Below are 21267 nucleotides of genomic sequence, written 5' to 3'. Positions count from 1 at the left end.
CAAAGGAAGGAGTGAAGGAACTGTGTGCCAAAAGACTCATTCATGTCTTGGATTGTTAAGGCAAGATTTTGTCTGAATGCAGTCTTAAATGTGGGAGTAAAATGCAGGTGTGTGTGAGTGAAAGATATATATGAATATAGTTAAGACTCAAGACAAAATAATAAAAATCACAATACACTGAGTGAACATAACAGAGGCCTGTGCACATGGGGGCGGGTTTCACAGACAATGTGTATATTTTGATATTGCATCTACCACTGGAAAACGTCTGTGTTTGGGACAGGAAGGGAAAGGGAAGAATTCTGTATGGAACAAGTGTAATTCATTCTGGCAGAATAAATTATTTCTGTTTGGGAAAAGTAGTAGTTGTTAATCTGAATATAATTTTTTCCCATATTCTTTGGTTCTTATTTCAACGAACTTTACTCTTCATGTTAAATGATTAAAAAAATGTAAATGTACTGCCTTATGGAGACCCTATGAATAGGGTTTTCATGAGGCTGAGAGGCAGTGACTGGCCCAAGGTCACCCAGTGAGTTTCATGGCTGTGTGGGGGTTTCGAACCCTGGTCTCCCAGGTCGTAGTCCAACAACTTAACCACTACGCCACACTGGCACATACCTGATCCCTAACGCCATAGCATGTTGAATGTAGTATAAATGGTAGTAGTGTGTAAAATGACAGCTAATAACGATACCATGTCTTGAACCTTTTTATCTGCTGTAAGAAGATCAGTTCCCAGCTCCCAGCAGAAAAATGCCTGCCAAAAATTATTTCTAAGTTTTGTTTTATATTACATTTTATAATACCATTCCTTTGAGGCTCTCTCTGCAGAATTGGGTTGGAAAACATTGCAGAATATTTGAATTTTTATTTATGCAGATCAAAAAAGCAAAAAAAGCAATGGTTAATTAGTAATGGCTTTGTTTTAACATTTATAGAACATTTTGGCTGTTTTCAGCATTGTCGTTCTAGTACTAAGAGATGGTAGGGCTTTATGCATGTGTTGGAAATATATTTAGAATATTTTTAAAAAATCAGTATTAATATTTAAGTATGAAAATGTATTTTGCAGCAAATGTGTGACTAGCATATTCCAGGTGATCTAGATTTAGGCAAAACAGCCTAAAGGGAGGTATAGAGGCTGTTGTTCAGACAGAGCAATTTGCCTTTCAACAGCCTTGAAAGACCAAGATTTATTTAAAATTCTTTATTCCACTGATGTAACAAGGAAAGTATGAATTATTTCCTCCCAGTAGATTTTTCTGTCCAAATTCCATTGATGCTTTTTCTCTATTTCTCTGCCTCCTCCACCCTTCACTGGAACTTTTCAAAACCCACTTTCTATGGATGTTCCACTGTATATGTGGCTTGTCCCAAGATGTGTGTCTTTTCTTGTCTAAAACAAAAGTGTTTTCAGAATGCCTGTTGGAGCATTGGACGTAGCTATTTTGAACAACTGTCTAAAAATTTTGTTTTTAAGCAGTCTTGCTTTTTCAGTAGTAAGGAGTCACCGCTCATTGGAATTTCCCTACATTACTTTGTATGCATTGGAGTTCTGCCATTCTTGAAAGGAAATGCTCAGCTTCTGCTGAATTCCTATTTCTGGCTCTTTGTTGTCCTTGCATGTTTCTGTTAAAAAACAACCATCACCACTAGGACTTTGCACTAATGTAATTGTGATAACCAGTAATGTTTTCAACCTGTTATTAAGCCTCCCTTTTCTGAGCTCCTTGTGGAGTATTCCTGGGAACCATAGTCATAATTCACTAATAGGCAAAAAACCTTGCGGTTTAAGAACGTACCTATAGCCAACAGATATTTCTATCAAACTTTAAAAAGCAGGGAAATTGGACAGCTATAGTGAATGCACCAGGGTAGCAGGAGACCTGACCTCCTCTCTGAGATATTGTACTGCCCTACACATTTGTCAAAATGCAAGCACCATTTGGGTTGGTCTGTCACCGTCCAATCTACTTCCTGTGTAGCTTGGAAGAATTTGGTAACATGTGTGCCTCTGAGCATATGGTGAGTGGTGGCAACACCTGCCATCTCCAAAGATGGAGAATTGTATTTTTGTATGTTTGTTCTTCTTTCTTTGCTTCTTCCCTGTGTTACTACTGTTTCTACAGATAATAGAACTGAGAAAATTATATTTCTCTCATTTCTCTCATTGTGCATCCTAGAAATGTGTCAAATTTATTTTTATTAATTTCAAAGTCTTTTTATTGGTTGATATGATGGTGAAGACAACTTTTTGTGTTTCAAACTGGAGATTATGTTCTGTTACTATTTTGGGTGCATTAACAGTTGAATCTGAAACTGCAGTTTGATGTAAAATCAGACTGATTACAATATGTTGCTGCTTCAGGAATTGACTCTAGCTGTTGGAAACTTCGCCTGCCCAAGATGCATGTTTTCAGCCTGCTATGCTTAAACTACTCCACTTAAGGAAAAGCGGGCATGGTCAATTAAAAACCTAGAGCACACCCAGAATTTTGCTAGAATATATTTCACCTCCTACTGTTTTATCTTGTGCAAAGTGAGACACTCCTCATGTCCATTGGAAACTATTCTGCAGAATAGCCAGTGCCATTATTCCACAATTATTTTTGGAGTTTTTTTAGTGTTGCAAAGTGTTGCTGTACTTCACATATTCACAGAAACAGAAGCAAAAAAAAATGATTTGCGATAGGAAACTTCACTAAAATTGCAAAGTAAATCAAACATATTTAAAGTTACTATCTGAACTATATTGTCTTAATATTGTTGTTTCCTCTCTGCTAAAACAAGATCAGCACAGCACATGTCTTCTTTCTATTATTTGGGCTGATTGCAGGTGTTGCTACCACTCACCATATGCTCAGAGGCACATGCTACCAAATTCTTCCAAGCTACACAGGAAGTGGATTGGACTGTGAAAGACCAACCCAAATTGTGCTTGCATTTTTACAAAGTTGTTGGGCAGTCCAATACCTCAGAGAGGAGTCTACTGCTCCCCTGGTGCATTCACTATAGCTGCCAAATTTCCCTGCTTTTAAAAGTTTGATAGAAATATCTGTTGGCTACAGTTAAGTTCTTAAACCGCAAGGGTTTTTTTTTTTGCCTGTTATTGCATTTCTCTGCTTTTTAATCCAGGAGGTAAGAAATGGGATTCTGTGCAAGTTCTGCGAGAATGTATTGATCATTTGCATGGTTATTGAGTTTAGTGGGATTTACTCCCCTGCAATCATGCTTAGGATAGGTGAAACTGACCACAGGGGATGGAGAGGGAAGGGGAGGAGGAGGATGAGCAGGGGTAGAGGACAAGGAAGGAGGGGAGGAAGGGCAGAGGGGAGGTTTCATCATTTGCCTGCTTATTGAATTCAGTGGGATTTATGTCCATGCAATCATGCTTGAAAAAAAAATGAAATGGACTGCCTTCAAGTCGATTTCGACTTATGGGCGACCCTATGAATAGGGTTTTCATGGTAAGCGGTATTCAGAGGGGGTTTACCATTGCCTTCCTCTGAGGCTCAGAAGCAGTGACTTGCCCACAGTCACCCAGTGAGCTTCATCGCTGTGTGGGGATTCGAACCCTGGTCTCCCGGGTCGTAGTCAAACACCTTAACGACTGTACCACACTAGCTCTTGCAATCATGCTTAGCATATGTAAAACTGACCCTGCGGGGGAAGGAGGAGTGGAGGGGGGGAGCGTGGGCTAGAGTAAGCAGGGTGGAGGAAGAAGGAAGAGGGGAGGGGAAAGCAAGTCTCATCATTTGCATGCTGATTGAATTCAGTGGGATTTACTCCCATGCAATCATGGTTAGGATAGGTAAAACTGACCATGAGGGAGGGGGAGAGGAGAGGGAAGGAGGAAGGGAGGGGAGAGGGGACTGGAAGGAGGAGGAGGGAGAATGAGGGGATTGGGAAGGGAGGGGGAGGGGAGGGGCAAAAGGGAGGTGATGGGAGGTAGGGAGGCCAGGGCAGGTTTGATCATTTGCATGCTTATTGAGTTCAGTGGGATTTACTCCCATGCAATCGTGCTTAAGATAGGCAAAATTGACCATGTAGGAGGGAGAGGGGAGGAGAAGGAGGACTAGGGGGAAGGAGGGGATTGGAAGGGAGGGGCAAAGGAAGGAAAAGGGGCAAGAAGGAGGGGATAGGAGGAGGAAGGGGAGAGTAGGTTTGATCATTTGCATGCTTTTTGAGTGTCAGCTCTACACTGCGTCAGCAGTGCCGGTGGGGGGGCTGGAAATTCCTGGGTGGTTGGCAGGGAAGCAAAGTCCTTAGCCGGCAGTCTGGTCATAAATCTGCCAGGTCTAGGAGGAGGGGAGCTGATGAGGGCCAGGCTTGTCCGAAGCGTACTTGCCGAGTCAGGAGTCCAGAAGTGAGGTCAGTAGAGGTCCGGGATCAAGTGCCAAGGGGTCAGTCCGAAAGAGGGTGCCAGGAAACTAGGAACACACAAGCCACGCCTAACGTTGCAGTCAGCAACAAGCTGCAGCCAAGGTGTGCCTTATAAAGAGCAAGGTTGACAGCAGGTGTGAGTCCTCAACGTTTGGGCCTTAAGGAGACAGGCCTGCCTCTCTTCTGCCTGACCTTCTGCTGTCTACGTTCTGCAGGTGAGGGGGGAGTATCCTGTTCACTGTCTATGTCTGGCTGCAGGGCCTCTGCTGTATCTGGGGTGCTCTGCAGCTGAGGGGGAGAAGGAGCTGGATTCTCAGGAGGCTCCTCCATGTCTCCTTCTGAGTCTGCTGCTCCTGGGTCTGCTGCTGTTACTCCCGAGTCGTCCTCATCTGAGGAGTCCTCTGACGGGGCCATGACACTGAGTTCAGTATGGTTTACTCCTGTGCAGTCATGCTTAGGATAGGTGAAACTGACCTCAGGAAGGGGGAAAGAGGGAGGGAGGGGAGGAGGAGGGCAGGAAGGTGAGGGGAGGATGAATATGGTTCTCCTCCCTCTCCATTTTATCCTCGCAGCAACCCTGTGAGGTAGGTTAGGCTGAGGGACAGTGACTGACCCAAGGTCATCCAGCAAGCTTCATGACCTAGTGGAGATTTGAATCCAGGTTTCCCAGTCTTAGTCTGTCACATTAGCCATGACACCATACTGGCTCTGTAATCTTAGTTCAACCCTATCAACGGAACAGCATCCTATTGACAACAGTTGGCTAGCTGCTTAAGGGGCACCAGTAGTATCTTTGAAAATTCAGACGTGCAGAGTCCCTTCATGTTAGTCACAGCCATGCCTCCTTTTATTTTGCTGCTGGGTTGAGAATGAAATCCTTGTTAATGCCTTCTCCCACAACAATGTCCCTAGAAGCCAATAAGCATGAAAGGGGAGTGTTAGCTGCTGAGAAGAGTCTTCTCAATGGCTGACTCACCTCCTTTCACTGTGATTGGCTCCAGTCAGCAGGAAAGGACAAGGGAGCATTAGATGACTCTTCTCAGTGGCTAACACACTCCCCTTTCATGCTGATTGTGTCATAGGATACTGAAGACATAGGACCCTGCTCCCAAAAAAGTAAAAAGTCTAAGATTTGTACATGTACACAGCTGGTGCCTCCCTGGGAGGCGGTCCCACTGATTGACTGGATCCCATCTTCAGCCCCTAGCAACAATAAAGGGGAGGTGGAATTTTCAATTCCAACCAGCAGGTCTTTTCAGACAGAAGACAATACAGACTGGGTCTTTTCAGGGGCAAGGCAACCTCTGCTGACACCTGCAGTTATGCAATGGAGAGACAGTAAGATCAAACACTACATGCTTTCTGAGAGGATATCAAGCACACAGGGAGACAATACTTTACCATTCACCACCTGAGAGCTTTCACACTAGGAGTGAAATCCCTTCGTGCTGGGCAGCTGGATGGCTGACGGGTGCCCCTTGGCTGGACCCTCGGAGGTTCTCAAGCCTGTAAAGTGTATACACACACACATGCATACAATGGGAGGGGCGCGTTATTTACTTATGTTGGTCACGTATGTTCTACTGCTGCTCTTTCAGACACCCACACATGCATACTCTCTAAAATTTAAAGGGACCAGAAACCTTTCAGCCCAAAGGATTTTCAGATCTGAACAATCAAAGCAGTAACAAAGTTGAGATCTACCTTAAATAACATAGGAATATATCTTATGCAACCTGCCCCTGATCGTGTGCCCTGGAAATCTGCTGCAACTTCCCCAAAATGAGATTTTACATAGATCTCTTACTGTGGTTTGCACACTTTAGGAAAGGACGGAGGCTCTGCCAGTGTTGCGACAATGGTCCAGGCCATGTGGAGACATCCCACTGCTAACACCAAATTCTGTGGAGGAATTCACTCTGAGCCAATTTGCACAGAAGCAGATCTTAAGTTTATTCAAAGATGCAGTGCTGGAGAGCTGAGCAGAAACCTGGCAATCTACTTCAGGCTCTACCTCTCACACATGGTGCAGGCATTTTATAGTTTTTGAGTAACAGAACTTAATCAAGAGAAACTTACATTCATACATTTGGAGCAAGCGTAATAGCTAAGGCAAGAACAAAGGAATTGCTTTGATCCTCATTTTGTTATCAGCAAATTACTATGGCAACCTTGTTAGGGAGTTAGCTGGCAGTGTTGCACCTAGAAGTTGATACGTCAAGGATGAGGAAATAGCAGAGACATGCTAATACGGTTAATTGTGCTGTTTTCTTGTTGTCCCTAGCTTTGCAGTTTATTGCTCTCTTCCTACAAACAATGACATTCTGACTTTATATATACATTCACAAGCAGAACCAAGGATTCAGATACCCATAATCCTCTGTTTCCATAGCTAACATACTCCCCTTTCATGCTGATTTTCTTATAGGATGCTGAAGACATTGGGACCCTGCTCCCAAAAAAGTAACGGGTCTAAGACCTCCCGAGACCCTGGACGACTGCACCCCAGGGGGGCACAGGGCAGGCTGCATGACCCACAGCTGTGTCCTCAGACTACTTCCAACACCTCTGCCATTGCCTGCCCCCAGCATCCACCACCTGAGGTGGCTGCCTTACTCTGCCTAATGACAGGGCTGCCTGTGCAAGTCCTACATTGAGAAGAAAATTCTGTCCCCCATCTCAGTATGGGTGGCACACAAATGCTCCCATGTGGTAACCACTTCATTTTTCTGTGCCTGTAGCAAGAGGAGTTGTTCCCTGCTCATAGCAAATGCTTTGTGCCATTTCTTTGCTACAAACAGCAAAGGCAAAGCAAATGTCTGTATTTAGTTTGAGGAAAGCTGAACAATGGAACTCCTTGTTGCATGTAAAATGCTGTGGTATTTCTAAAGAGGGATTAAATATCAATAAAAATGTCAGTAATTGCCAGCTCATTGTATCAAACTCTGACTCTGTTTGCCACCACTTTGTGACTGGCTCTGCCCTTACACCACCATTTTGTGTTTGGTGGGCCTCAGTCCTTATAGGTGGCCCGCTGGGGGGGAGGGTAGAAGGTTTGAGAACTCCTGGTTTAACAAAACATTATTACTCTCCAGCTTTAATGAATCTGCTGTCCTAGAAAAGCAACAACTGGATTCTTAAAATGTAATTGAAAAAGTGGCTTCAGATGTGCTGGAGTGTTGTGCTTCTTCTCAGACTTTTTGAATGGCACCTCTGAAGCCACTGAAAAGCTTCCCCTCCATACAACCCTTCACAAAACTTAGGTTTTATGTTTGAAAAGTTATGTTCCAGTAACCTTTATGGAATCAGCTTACAGGTCCACAGCAGGTCATGTTGATGGTAGTCTATGTTATGTGGCCCTCAGTTGTTAAAAAAGCTTTAATTTAAATCTTCTGAAGCCACCTTTCAAGTGGAGGCTGGAAATTTGAGGGAATTGTACTAAATTCCATGGATATGGCAATGGGTGTTCTCCATTTTGAGAAACAGAAAATAGCGCTGTTTCAGATATCACAAATTAATTTTTAAATGGATGTTGCTGTATTCCTACTCCTCCACAGCCAAAGTTTCTCATGTATTTATCCAAGAATTGCTCATTTTCATTAACCAACGTGGAATGCAACTATTATCAATGAAGCTTGCATAGATAAGATATAATGCAACCTTCACCAGTTTGTATGCAATCTCAGATTAATACCACTTCCTAAATTTAAATTATGATCACTTCAATTTTTAAAGCTTTCAAAGAAAATAATCATCTATTTCTTCATTTCTCTCACAGTTTCAAACACTGTCTTCTTGTTTGTTTCCTTTCCCTCTTTTTGGGGTGAGGAGGATCAATTGTTTTTTTCTGAGCTGCTTTTGCCTTCTCTTCCTCATCCTGGTTAACATGAAACGTTCTTATTATTTTGGTTATTCTAAGTGGCTCACAAAATAAAGACAAAAAAATACTGCTTTTATTTAACTTTGTTTTTAAATAAATGCAGTACATGAAAAGTGGAAGTACCTTGCCATATTCATATATGTGTGCATTGAACACTTGTGTCTGTTGTACATCAGGGCAGAGATAGGTGGGTGTATTCTTCCAGGGTTGCCATGGCAAATGAGACTGTAAAGTGATCTGATACAAGCCTCTAAGAGCAATTGAATGAAATGATACTTGAATGCCAGCAGCAAGATTTCTTTGTCATGATTAATGAGATGTTTGGGCATTTAATTTCGTAGGAACTACCTGAAGCACCAGTCATGTCTAAGGACTATCCCATTACATGTACCTTAATAAATTTAAACATCAGTTACAGGCTAATTTCCCTTAATAAATTGATTACAGAACAGACGGCTTATGCTAAAGCCCAATACATAAGAAAAAGTTTTTAAAAAACAAGATGTCTCTGAGAAAGTCAATAATAGCTGAAACAATTCCAAGAGGATTTTAAACATTCCTAAACCAGGCATGGGGAACCTATAACTTTCAGATGTTGTTGGACTCCAGTTCCCATCAGCATGGCCAGCGGTCAGAGATTATGGAAGTTGGAGTACAACAAAATTCGAAGGGCTGTAGTCTCTATCCCTGATCTAAACAATAAAAAGCAGGCCTGAGTTTTTTCCTAGCTCTTTAGAATGCACATATTCCTGTGACCGATCAGGCACCCAGGCAGCACTTCAAATGCTTTATAAAATGGTTGGAAATAGCTAAATGGCTAGGAAGAATGCACGTGTATTATTTAAAAGTGCCCCAACTCAACTAAGATTGCAAGGTGTTCTTAACAAGCTATGCAGAATGATCTTTTTTTGTATTAACATAACTGTGTGAACTTGTGGCTGCAGCTGATTCAGTATTTTAAAAGGGAAACAGCCTTTTGAGATTCACCTGATAGCCTTTATCTATTTGGTGAATTCATTAAAATGATTTAGTGGGCACTTCCCTATAATAACTGGTGTTATTTTTGCCAAGATTCAGTAGTGCTGTTTCTGAACATGAGACACTGAAGTTGCCTCCTTGGGGATGTGATTGCTTCCCAAACTAAACAATGACAATGAGAGATATTGGGTGTGCATACTTCTTGTGATGGGTGCAGGTGTGTTGTTGTGGAACTGCATAGGTACGGCAAAGAGATTCAAAAATGATTATGAATGCTAACTTGGAAAGTTTTCAAATATATGCCGTCTGAAGGTTATCTCAGTTACTTTGCCTAGCCCCTGTTAGATGAGGGAGTGGGGAAAACAGATAATAAATGTACAGCCCCACTCATACGGCAGGTTAGGTTCCAGACCCCCGCCAAAAAGCAGGGGTCTGGAACCTAACCTGCTGATCGCACCAGAAGAGGAGAAGATCAGATCTTCCCCTCCTCGGGCGCGATCAGCTTGAGCGGGAGTCTGATCATGCCAGAAGAGGAGATCAGCTGTAGCACGCTACAGTGATCTTCCCCTCCTCTGGCGCGATCAGCTGGAATGCAGGTGTCTGACCGCCCCAAGGAGGAGAAGATTAGCTGATCTTCCCCTCCTCCGGCACGATTAGCTCCAGCGGGGGAGTCTAATCACGCCAGAAGAGGAGAAGATCAGCTGTAGAATGCTACAGCTGATCTTCCCCTCCTCCGGCACCATCAGCTGGAGTGTGGGGAGCTCCAGCCCCCCCTCCAGCTGATCGCCCCGCTGGTGCCGTATTAACGGAATGCCGAAAAGCGGGGCTCCAAGAAACGGGGCCCTACTGTACTTTAACAATGTGAAACAAAATTGGAACAAAATAGAGGGGGTGTCTCATAGGCCAATTGTTCTTAACCTTTTTTTCTCCATGTACCTTTGTTTAGGGTGATGGCAAACAACTTAATGATTTTTCTGCCTGTTGTAGCAATTGTCATGCCTTGTACTAGATGCTGTGTGATTTCTAATTCTATTTTGATGGCTTTTTTATATCTTAGATATTATATTACAATTTGAATTTCACATAATTCAAATTGTGGTACAATAAAATATAAGAAAGAAAAGAAGCAATCAAAATACAATTAAAAATCAATATGAATATTTAATGTGATGGATATGCCTGTCATCAACCACAAATTCATAGACATGCCACAGACCACCTGAATGAAGTTCATGGACCACTGGTTGTCCGTGGACTAGAGTTTGGGAACCCGTGATAGACAGCTACCTATCTTGGCTCCCATTGCTATGCTTCAAACAGAGCTCATTAAACTGTGTGAGTTTTTTCCTCCTCTTTCATTGCTGCCCTCTGATTTCAATTTCATTAGGCTCGTACTATTTTAATTTATTTCTATACTGCTGTTGAAATTTGGTTTGAAGGTGGTTTATAAGTTATTAATACACACAGTGGGCATCACAGAGTGCTGCTCCCACATTAGCTCCTTGGAACTAAAAAATATGTGTTTGGAGGCATCTCTTAAATGGCTTGTTCCACCATACTTTTGCAAAATCAGCTGTAAATTCTAATGTCCCTAATGCCACTGTTTGACCCCAACTGACCCCCTTAAGTGGTCACACCCTTCACTTCTGTCACTTTTCTTACAGACACATCCATATCCCATTGAATCACATCCACAAAGAGCTTGCCCTTGTTGCTTTTTATTTCTTTCCCTTTCAGAAGTATTGAATAAGCCAAGGATGAGAAATCTGTGGCTCTCCAGATGGTCCTGGACTCCCAACAGCTCCAGCCAGCATAGTCAATAGTTATGAGTGATGGGGGTTGTAGTTCAGCAACTTCTGAAAGCCCACAAGTTCCCCATTCCTGGTATTCAGACCTTTTTTCTTTGAGCAAGTGGAGGCCCCTGGGTGAAATCTAATCTCCTGGTTTCCAGCCTAGTGGCAAAAGAAGTGTGGGAGAAAGTGGCATTGGTAGCATTAGATTCTGCTGGCCAGTGTAAGGCGTTGTTGCTGATGTTGCTGCCCCTGGTTTTTATGCTTTACTCAGGGCAAAGAAGAAAATGGCAGTTTTTCTTTACACAAGAACAAAAAAGGGACATGAAATACAAGATGCCAGTTATTTGTCCTTTTTAAAAGTACTGTAGTCTCTGACAGTCCCATTCATCGAAGGTTGCCCTTGTTTCCATAGTGAGGGTGGTAATTCCGGCTGCCCTTTAAAATACTTGGGAATGGGAAGGGCTTTTTTTCTGTCTCCCCCCACCCTTTTACACAAGCAGCACATCTCTTAAGTAGCATTCTGAAATAAGGATGGAGAGCCAAGTATTTGCCTAGCTGTCAATGTGTGCAATTAGCTGGAGAGTTTCCTCTGTGCTCCTTACGTGGCTTATGGCTCTACCAGCTGGGAGCTTAGTTTAAACATTTCAACATTTGGGAAGCAAGCAGGGCTCCATTAGAGCAAACAGTGAATAGAAATAAAGCTAGGAGGCTGGGATGTTTATGGTTTCCTTCAACACAGAAGTAGCTAATGATATAAACACAGGTTTCTGTTTAAACCTGATGTGTTTTATTAATGAGCAGCTGGCTGCTTTTTTTCTTTTTCTCTTGTTTCTGAGCAGGATGAGGATTTCATATTGCCAAAGCTGGGTAGAAAGTAAATGGAGTACAAATAGTGCATAGGAGAGTGTAGTTTCTGATAACTCTCTCTAGTTGTATCATTATTTCTTGATAATATGCCTCTTCCCCCCCCCCAGTTTAGATGCTCATATGTAAATTGGCATGGAAAACTGCATGCATTTTGGTCTTATGATCTGGTGTGTGTGTTTGCTAGGTTGTCAGGCCATAGTATGTTATCAAACCGTCCATTAGTCAAGAAAGACAGGGGTGGATGGGAAATAAACCTGGGGTGTGTTTCTGTATACTAGGGAGTTCCTTGGGGTATGCAGGAAAACTGCTTTCGCTCTCGCTCTCCCCCCCCCTCTGATTTAAAAACACTCTCACCCTTTGCCCCCAAATCCCAGTGGAAGCCAAGGGTTGCATAGTAGCACTGCCAAAATTCTGCTTCCAAATGTTGACAGTAGAGGAGCACATAGGTGCAAGCTTTCAGATGGCCAGGTATGAGTGTAAAGCTGAAGACTGGTTTGCTGCTTGCTTCTCTTCAGACTGGAAAGCAAATACTTGAAGGAGCACTTCTTCCCATACTACCCTGGCCAGGTCTTAAGATCTTCCACTGAAATCTTTCTCCAGTTCCCTTCTTGATCAGAAGTGTGTTCTCCAGCCATAAGAGAGGGCCTTTTCAGTGGTGACACCCTGCCTTTAGAGGGCTCCTTTCTCAAGAGGCTAGCCTAGTACCGACATTGCAATCCTTTTGGTGCCAGGCTGGAATATTTTTATTTACAGAGGCATTTTATATTGTTTAAGCCAGGAGTGGTTAACTGATGGCCTTCTAGACATTGGATACTGATTCCCATCATCTCTAGCTAGTATGACCATTAGTCAGGGATAATGGGAGTTGGAGTCCATTAATATCTGGAGGGACATAGTTTAGCCACCCCTGGTCTAAGGTTTAGCTTGCATAATGGTTTTAAATTGCTGCCTTTTCTCATATTTATTTTTGCAATATAAATTATTGTTGTTCACCACCCTGGATTCTGAATCAAAGGGTGGCATATAAATGTTATGAATAACTACACAAATACATAAATAAATATTACAGTTAAGACCTTAGCTCTGACATTTTGCACTTATTTGCTGCGGTGTTATTCAGACTTGCCAGAGGAAAGTTCAGCTCAAATTTATTTATAAATTATATAAATCCATTTTATAAATTATATAAATCCATTTTAAGCATGCACCCAAATGACGCGTAAACAATATCTGCATATTTCCAAATTTACCAGAGTCAGTGTGTAGTGGTTAGAGTACCAGACTAAGACTTCTGAGACCTGGGTATAAATCCCCATTGGGCCATGGAGCTCCGTGGGCGACCTCACTCCAACCACCAACCCTCAGCTTGATCTACCTGAGAGAGCTGGTTGGCCACTGTGAGAACAGGATGCTGGACTACATGGGCCACTGGCCTGATCCAGCAGGCTCTTCTTATGTCCTTAGCTGTTGCGAGGGGGAAACCATGTATGCTGCTTTGAGTTCCTTGAAGAAAATGTAAATAAATATAATAAACCTAAATAAAATAAAAATAAATTGTAAAAAAATTTCTCCCAGTATTTTTTTTCACTTTTTGAATTCCAAATCTTTTAACATAATGTAGGTATAGTATTGCTATCATATTTATAAAGTTTATACCCTTTAATTTATTATCCTTTTGTATTCTGTGTTTGTAACTGATTTGTGAAAAGATGGTGATGTGATTTTGTTCTATTTCCCTTTCTCTTTCAGACATTTCTCACCATTACTAATATCCAATCATAGACAGTGTTTTGTAGAAATTTATAGTTAAAGCTTTTAATTTTTAATCTCTAATTTTTAGGATTTTGATTATGTCTATATGGAATATACTTGTGTTTGGTTGTAAGTCGCCCAGAGTGGCAGATTAACCTCTGCCAGATGGGCGTCTAACAAATCTCATAAATAAATAAATAAAATAAATATAACAACTAAAACATTCTACCTCGCAGACAATATATCCCATAATTCCATATGTCTTCTTAAATAAAGGGTTGAATTCAGATTGCAATGGCTTGTTAAAATGATTGCTGCATGTCTGTTTTTTCCTCTAACATTTCATTTGCATATTATCTTGGCTGCTTGCTTATGTTCCTACAAACTTTCTATAGTATATATTTCAAATCTGTCTTTGCATAAGCTGTAAATACAGTGGTTTTCATGCCACTGGAAAGAACAGTTGCTATTAGCATCCCAAATTATGTATCTCCTTTGACAATACTCATCAAGACTGTAACCAGAGTACATAAAATCCACGTCATCACTGTTCACAAGGACTCCTGTGTGTGCATTAAAGTTCTCGGTATTTCCCTTTTCAAGTGTAGCTTATAGTACTGAATTAAGTGCTGCTCCAATCTTCAATTATTATTTTTTTGGGAGGGGGAAATGATTAACATATGATAGTTTTGCCAACCCCCAAAATGCCATGTCTCATTCAGGCTTCCCGTGAAGTTGCTGAACTATACAGGCCTTTTCCTTCTCTAGTTACACACATATCATGTTAACCCTTGGGAAAATTGCTTGTTCGCTATGAGAAGTAGGGTTGCTAGGTCAGAAGCATCCCAAACCCTGAGACTGCAGGGATGTGGCCAAGTGATGTCATGGGGGCAGGTCCTAGTGATATCATTAAGCATGATACATTAAGCATCAACCACAATTGTTTCAACCACAGGAGCATACCACTCAAACAAAAAAAAATCTCTGATTGGAAATTAATATATAAATGAGGGTGTTTCCAGGTCCAGCTGAAGTGATGGGATCATTCCTTCTCACCTGCTTAGAGAGCCTGGGTAGGGAACATTTAATCTAGCCTACTTGCTTCTGGCAAGAAGGGTTTAAGTGCCTCAGGCCAGGCCAGTCACTAGAAGGCCATTGTAGGAAGAAAGCCTAGTGTTGTGGAAATGTTAGATGGGAGCACTCAGGAGTAAAGATGGATGCCCTGAAGGCTGCAATTCTAAACACACTTACTAAGGGACTAAGCCCCATAGAACTCAACTGGACTTACTTCTGAGTAGATATTGTTAGGATTGTGCTGTTGGTAAGGCTTGACTAGGGATCCTCTGAAACGATATCAATATCAAAGCGGAGTTGGCAACCCCCTGGCTGGAATGCCCTGCCTACCTTTTAACATGGCTGCTCCAAACTTCTTTACAGCCTTGACCCTTCACTGCAGAGAGAGGTTTGAGAAATGAGTCAGAGTTAAGAAGATTCTCTACTCTTTCCTGCCTACTCTGTGAGCTGCTATAAACTCACTTTGACAGCCAACCCAATTCCAGTGAGTAATTGACAGAGAGAAAACACACGTGGTTTGGTCTACCTTCACAGGCAGTAGATTGGGAACAACAGCAATTGAAGCCACACTTCCCAGTATGTGAATTGTCTTACCACTCTTGGGCAAGAAACAAACCATCATGCAAATAACAAGGTGCATTATCAATGGGTTTAAGGGGGTTGAGCTGACTACATGGAATCATGTTGTTGCTTCTATGGATGTAAGAGAGTGAGGTTAAAAGTAAATGAAATGCAAATAGAAAAAGAAAAGATAATGATGATTTCCTAAATGCAATACCATGCCAACCACAACAAGATTCCTGTGAGTAAGGCAGAAAACTCAGCATCCTATAACCAGTCAAGATTTCTAACCAAAAACCGAAACTAAAAAATCCTGGCAGCCAATCAGCCAAGGTCACAGAAATCCCCATGCAGCACAACCTGACCCGGGGGCTGCAGTTAGTGCAGAATGCTGTGGCATGATTGCTGACATGAGTGAAACCCTATCAGTGCATAATATCTCTGCTCTGAAATCTGCACTGGTTTCTGATCTGCTACTGAGCCAAGTTCAAGGTGTGCTTTCCATGTCACTGATGCCACATAGTACTTGTTCTGCTCTTGTAAGAAATGTATCCTTTCGTGTGGCAGTACCTATTTACATTAGGCAAGAGCTTCATTGTACTCATTTTGGCACCTGCTAAAAACATTTTGTTTCAGCAAGCCTACCCAGGCATGTAAAAGCTATTATGTTTTTTATGTTTTTAACTCATTGTTGATTTTATTATTTTGAATGTTTTTAAATACCTGTCTTTAACTGATTTTGCCAATAATTTTATTGTTTTAATTCTTTTTATAAACCTCTTTGAATTTTTTTTACAATAAAGCAGTGTATAAATGCTGTAAATAAAATACATAAATAAATTGTGGAGTCACAGTGGCCCTTGGGTCTCTTTCCTCTCTTAGGCACAAAGGAATCTGCCTTATACCAAGTCAGGCCATTTGATACCATCTAGCTCAGTACTGATTGCATGCACTAGCGTTTGCTGTCCAGGAATCCAGGCAATAGTCTCTTCCAAAGATTGAATTTTGGACATTGGCATGCAAAGCGTGCACCCTACCACTGAGCTACAGCCCTTGTTTAAAAAAGTATCTTTTAAAATTGTTCTTTTCATTTCACTAATGAATGCAAAATATACTAGGGCAGATCCACACCATGCATTTAAAGCACATTCCACATACATTTGAAGCACATGAATCCCATCACAGAATCATGGGAACTGTAGTTTGTTAAGGGTGGTGGGAACTATAACTGTGAGGGGGAAACTACACTTCCCAGGATCCTTTAGGGGAAGTCATACGCTTTAAAAGTGAGTTGGATGTGCTTTAAATGTATTATGTGGATCTGTATTACTTCATAAACTTTGTCTGCATATCTATCATTTTAATTAAATTTTAAAATGGAAATAAGTTACAAAGTTTACTGGATGACACATGGGCTATGCACCATCTCTCAACTTCAATCTGCCCCTCAGGGTGAAAACAACAGAGAGGGACCGTGACCACACCAAGGAAGAAGGGCACACTTAAAATATAGAGGAAATAATAATGTGTAAATAATTATTTACAACCATAGTGTGAAATCGGATATATACCAAGACATATGAAGAAATATTTATATAAGCATGAATGTAAAAGATGTTTATTATTTACAAACTTATAAATATATAGTGCAATCCTATGCATGTTTACTAAGAAACAAGTCCCAATGTACTCAATGGGGCTTACTCAAATAAGGAAGCATGCACAGGACTGTAATTCAGTGATTAGGAACTTCACTCACCCAATCCAAAATTCAGAATCATGCCTCTTTAAGCTGTTTTGCAACTGTTTTACACTTTTTTTATGGTTATTGGATTCTAAATGGCTTTATTTCTTGTTGTGAGCTGCCTTGGTTTCCAACCCTACCTCACAGGGTTGTTGGAAATATTCCATATACACACACAATGAAGATGCAAAAATACATACACCCCACATAATAGTTTATTGTCAAAACCAGTTGGCCACTGCAGAACATTTTTTTTAAGTATTAGTTTCCTGCCAGATAAAAGCAGTGACACCTAATTAAGCCCTGCCTAACTGCTTTTTTAAAAAGGATTGGAGGAGGAGAAAAAGATTTACAACACAATCCTTTTCTATGTTCATTCAAAAGTCCCACTGATTTTCAGCACAATCCTAACCATGTCTACTCAAAAGTAAATCCTACTGAATTCAATGGGGTTAAATCCCAGGTATGTGTAATTAGCATTGCAGCTTTACTCCCAGAAAAGCTTCATATTGGGAAGGTTTTCAAAGCAGGTTATAAATAAGACACATAAACTGCCCCTTCAGCAGTCCAGTAAAATTTAAACTTGTTTGACTCATTATTAGAGAAGTATAACACTACAACATACACACTTTTTAAAACGTCTGTTCAAAAATTATCTGAAAGATAAAACATATTGTTGCGCGCCTCCCCCAATCTCCAAGCGGTGAGATTTCAGGGGGTCCCTGCGCCCATCCAGGGTTTGGTTTCCTTTGGGAAGAAGGCCAGCGGAGACTGCGGTGTCTTTATGAAATACGGTTTATTTATGTACACACATTCCAACCTGAGCTTAGGATGGAGGGGTTCAAGGCATCAGCAGTCTAATATCCAGCTTTTCCATCTAGGTGCAGGGGCATCCTATCGCCACGATGCAGGGAGCCAGCCTTTCCGCATGCCTGCAGCCCTAGTTCTCCCGAACACACACTACCAACCCCAAACACACTTCTCCCCGCCCAGGAGTGGGGGGGAGACTCTCCTCCAGTAGAGTTTAAAATGACAAAAAGGATCTTCCTAGCCCCTTTCACCAGTTGCCGGGGCAACTAAATAGGACCATTAGCTACCTAGCCACTCTATTTGATTAACAAAGGAGATTCATCTGGCTAGCAGAGCCCGCCTCCCAGGCATAGGATTCCAAATCAGAGGCTGGAAAGGTGACCCACAGAAATCATCCATTCCAGCCCCCCCCCATGCTCATAACAATATAATATGCCATTTTTGCAAGTAATTAAAAAAACCCTGCATGCACACTTTTATTATAACTAAATTTGTTTACTGTGTATACCCACCAAGATCCTGCTATGATCTTCTGTTGTAGTGCAATCCTATGCATGTTTACTCAGAAGCAAGTCCCAATCCTGTACAGAGGAAGTACTCTTTATGCTGCTGAAACTATACATTTACTGAATTCCTGATGTGAGACCAGCAGGAAAAGGAAACTGTTATCAGAACTTGAAATGGGATTTAGGTATTGCCAGGGGTTAACAAATCTTGTCAATCACAACCCCGACTTCAGTTATTGGCTAAAATCCTGAAAGGGCAGGAATTAGAGCAGGCAGTACTAACAGAAGTTGCAGAGGGGGCAGCTGACATTTTGGTTTATATTTTTTGAACCCAACCAGCTAGAAACTTTTTTTTAATGAAAGCTAAGAGTCTGGAGATTACGGTGACTGACCTGGAGACCCAGAGAGGACCCCCCAAAGCCGGAGTCTCCAGGCGAAAACCGGACTCCTGGCAACCCTAATGACCCTCTGCCTGCCTGTTGCCATGATTCTTAAGATTATCGCTACTGTGACCAACACCCCCAAACCTGGAAACAGACCCAGTCTTTTTTCTGAGTTTTGATGCATGCACTTCTTGAATGGGCCAAGCGACACAGTCCCACTGCTGTCATCTTGTGATGAATGGTAGTAACAAGAGTTGCTGCTTCCTTGTGAAATTGAAAGAATGCCATTGGCCCTGTGGAAACAGGATAGATTGATTATTATCCTGGTATGTTAAATACATGTTACATTGGCTGAACCACTTTGAATGTTCACAAATGTGTTTCCTAGGGAACCTGCTTGTAACTTAATAGGGAGCATGAGGGAAATGGTCCTCTAGGGTGATCTCATGGGGATGACTTCTGGCCTAGGCCTCTTGGTGGCTTTTTCATATTTCCTTCTGTTCTTCCTGTTGTCCTTGTATCCTACTTATTTGGCTTGGAATTCTTGAATCAATTTTCAAAGCATTTCTAAATTCTTTGGCCATGTAATTGTTTATGTTTATTTAGCTAGAACAGAAGGCACAGAGAAAAGAAAGCACAACATTCAGGGCCTAATTTATACCATATATTTAGGAAGGGGTTGAGTGGGGGAAAAATCTGTCAGTTAAAGTGGGAATCCCATTAGCAGTATGCCCCTTTTAGTATTAAAAATATCTGTAGAGCACTATATATTGTCAATCTTTGTTTATACAGCTAAGTTGTAAATTGTGACAAATGTAGGAAATGATTTGAGAACAGAGTTGATGGACCTGCAGTAAATATGTCTAGAAATGTACTTGAAGTGTTAAAAGTAATAAGAATAATAGGTCTTCTATTGAGACCCAGTGTTTTTACTTTCATATTTGACAGGAAATGAAAGATTATTATTCAGAAGGACTGTAATTGCTAGAATTATTGTGTGCACGAAGTGCTGGGAGAGAACAAAATTCCTTGCATATGGCCTTGGTTATAATGGCATTTGTGACTTGTTACACAACTTGTTGTGCTCTTTAGGGCTTTTGACCCAATGGAGGCTTTCCCCGATGGAAGTTGGGGGGAAGGTGGATTTTTGCTGATTTACCCTCCAAAACGTCTGATCCAGAGCGTTGGAGGACCTTCCAAAAAAGTGAGGGGGGAAGCAAAAATAGCATCTCCCCTTTATTAGCAGAAACCTCAGCTAGATCAAAGTCCCTTCCACGAATGGAAGAATTCCGTTCTTTTTATGGAAGGCCCGCATTGGATGTGACTCCCAGTACCAAAACAAAACAAAGATGGACTTGGAACTATATGTTCTGTACAGTACCCAGAATCAAAATGGAAGAGGAAGAAACTATTTGCACAGAGCTGCTTTGAGACCTAGATGGTGAAAAAGGGACATAATTTTTAAAAATCAATAAATGGTGCTTCACGTTGCACCTCTCTCCTAATGGCCTTGTCAGCAGGAATAAGCTTGGGCAAAAGTGGGGGGGAAAGTGCTGAGTATTTCTTCTGAAGAAATTATTTATCAAGCATGCTCTGTTTGCATGAAATGATACTTTGTTTCTTAAGATCAGTATCTTAAGTTTAGTATGTATAAGGCATATAAGGCAAATACATCTTTCCCCTTCTGCCATTCTGTATGTTTAATATCTCTGAGTTTTGAATGTCCACTGTAGCTTTAAGAATGACCTAATTTTTGTTGTTGTTGTCTAGCCTTAAGCATTAATCAAGAACGGAATGGGGAAACAGAACAGTAAATTGAGGCCCGAAGTACTCCAGGATCTCCGAGAGAATACAGAGTTCACAGACCATGAACTGCAAGAGTGGTACAAAGGCTTCCTAAAAGATTGCCCAACTGGCCATTTGACTGTTGACGAGTTCAAAAAAATATATGCTAACTTCTTCCCCTACGGTGATGCCTCAAAATTTGCAGAGCATGTGTTCCGCACTTTTGATACCAATGGCGATGGGACGATTGACTTTCGGGAATTTATAATTGCATTGAGTGTCACTTCTCGTGGAAAGCTTGAGCAAAAGCTGAAATGGGCATTTAGCATGTATGACCTTGATGGCAATGGCTACATCAGCCGTGCTGAAATGCTTGAGATAGTGCAGGTAAGTAAATCAGTACTGGCGGGGTATATCTAGTCCAGTGCAGCTTCTTCAGTGGGTTTTTTTAGCCAACATACATACCACATAAATAGTGCACATCATCCTGATTAGTGTGGCACATGACTGGAGCATATTCCAGATTAAATTCTTCCCATCTTGTACCAAACTGCCATATAAAAGCTACTTAGATACATGTTGTTTATTTTACACACACATGGCAGTCTTAGCTCCAGCTCCAAACGTGCAGCCCTTAGCTTTCTCATTTCTCTTTGCAAGGCAGGGTTAGTGTGTGTCTGTGTGCAAAACACAGAAATACATATCATGTCAGACCGCTCCTCCCAGTAAGTAAACAAGTCTGATACAC

The 21267-nt window shown here is 41.5% G+C and overlaps 1 protein-coding gene across 3 annotated transcripts in view; it reads left to right on the top strand.

Annotated features, from left to right (window-relative positions):
• HPCAL1 (hippocalcin like 1) overlaps nucleotides 1–21267 on the top strand; it is a 119647-nt gene that overhangs the window by 85131 nt on the left and 13249 nt on the right. For all 3 annotated transcript variants that reach the window (XM_061622783.1, XM_061622782.1, XM_061622781.1), the window contains one exon: nucleotides 20505–20906. In XM_061622783.1, the coding sequence (XP_061478767.1) occupies nucleotides 20529–20906 (378 nt within the window). In that variant the 5' untranslated portion in view covers nucleotides 20505–20528. The remainder of the gene's footprint in view (nucleotides 1–20504; nucleotides 20907–21267) is intronic.

The sequence above is a fragment of the Rhineura floridana genome, chromosome 4 (assembly GCF_030035675.1).
Source record: "Rhineura floridana isolate rRhiFlo1 chromosome 4, rRhiFlo1.hap2, whole genome shotgun sequence".
Lineage (NCBI taxonomy): Eukaryota > Metazoa > Chordata > Lepidosauria > Squamata > Rhineuridae > Rhineura > Rhineura floridana.
This window is presented reverse-complemented; position numbering and strand designations above follow the sequence as displayed.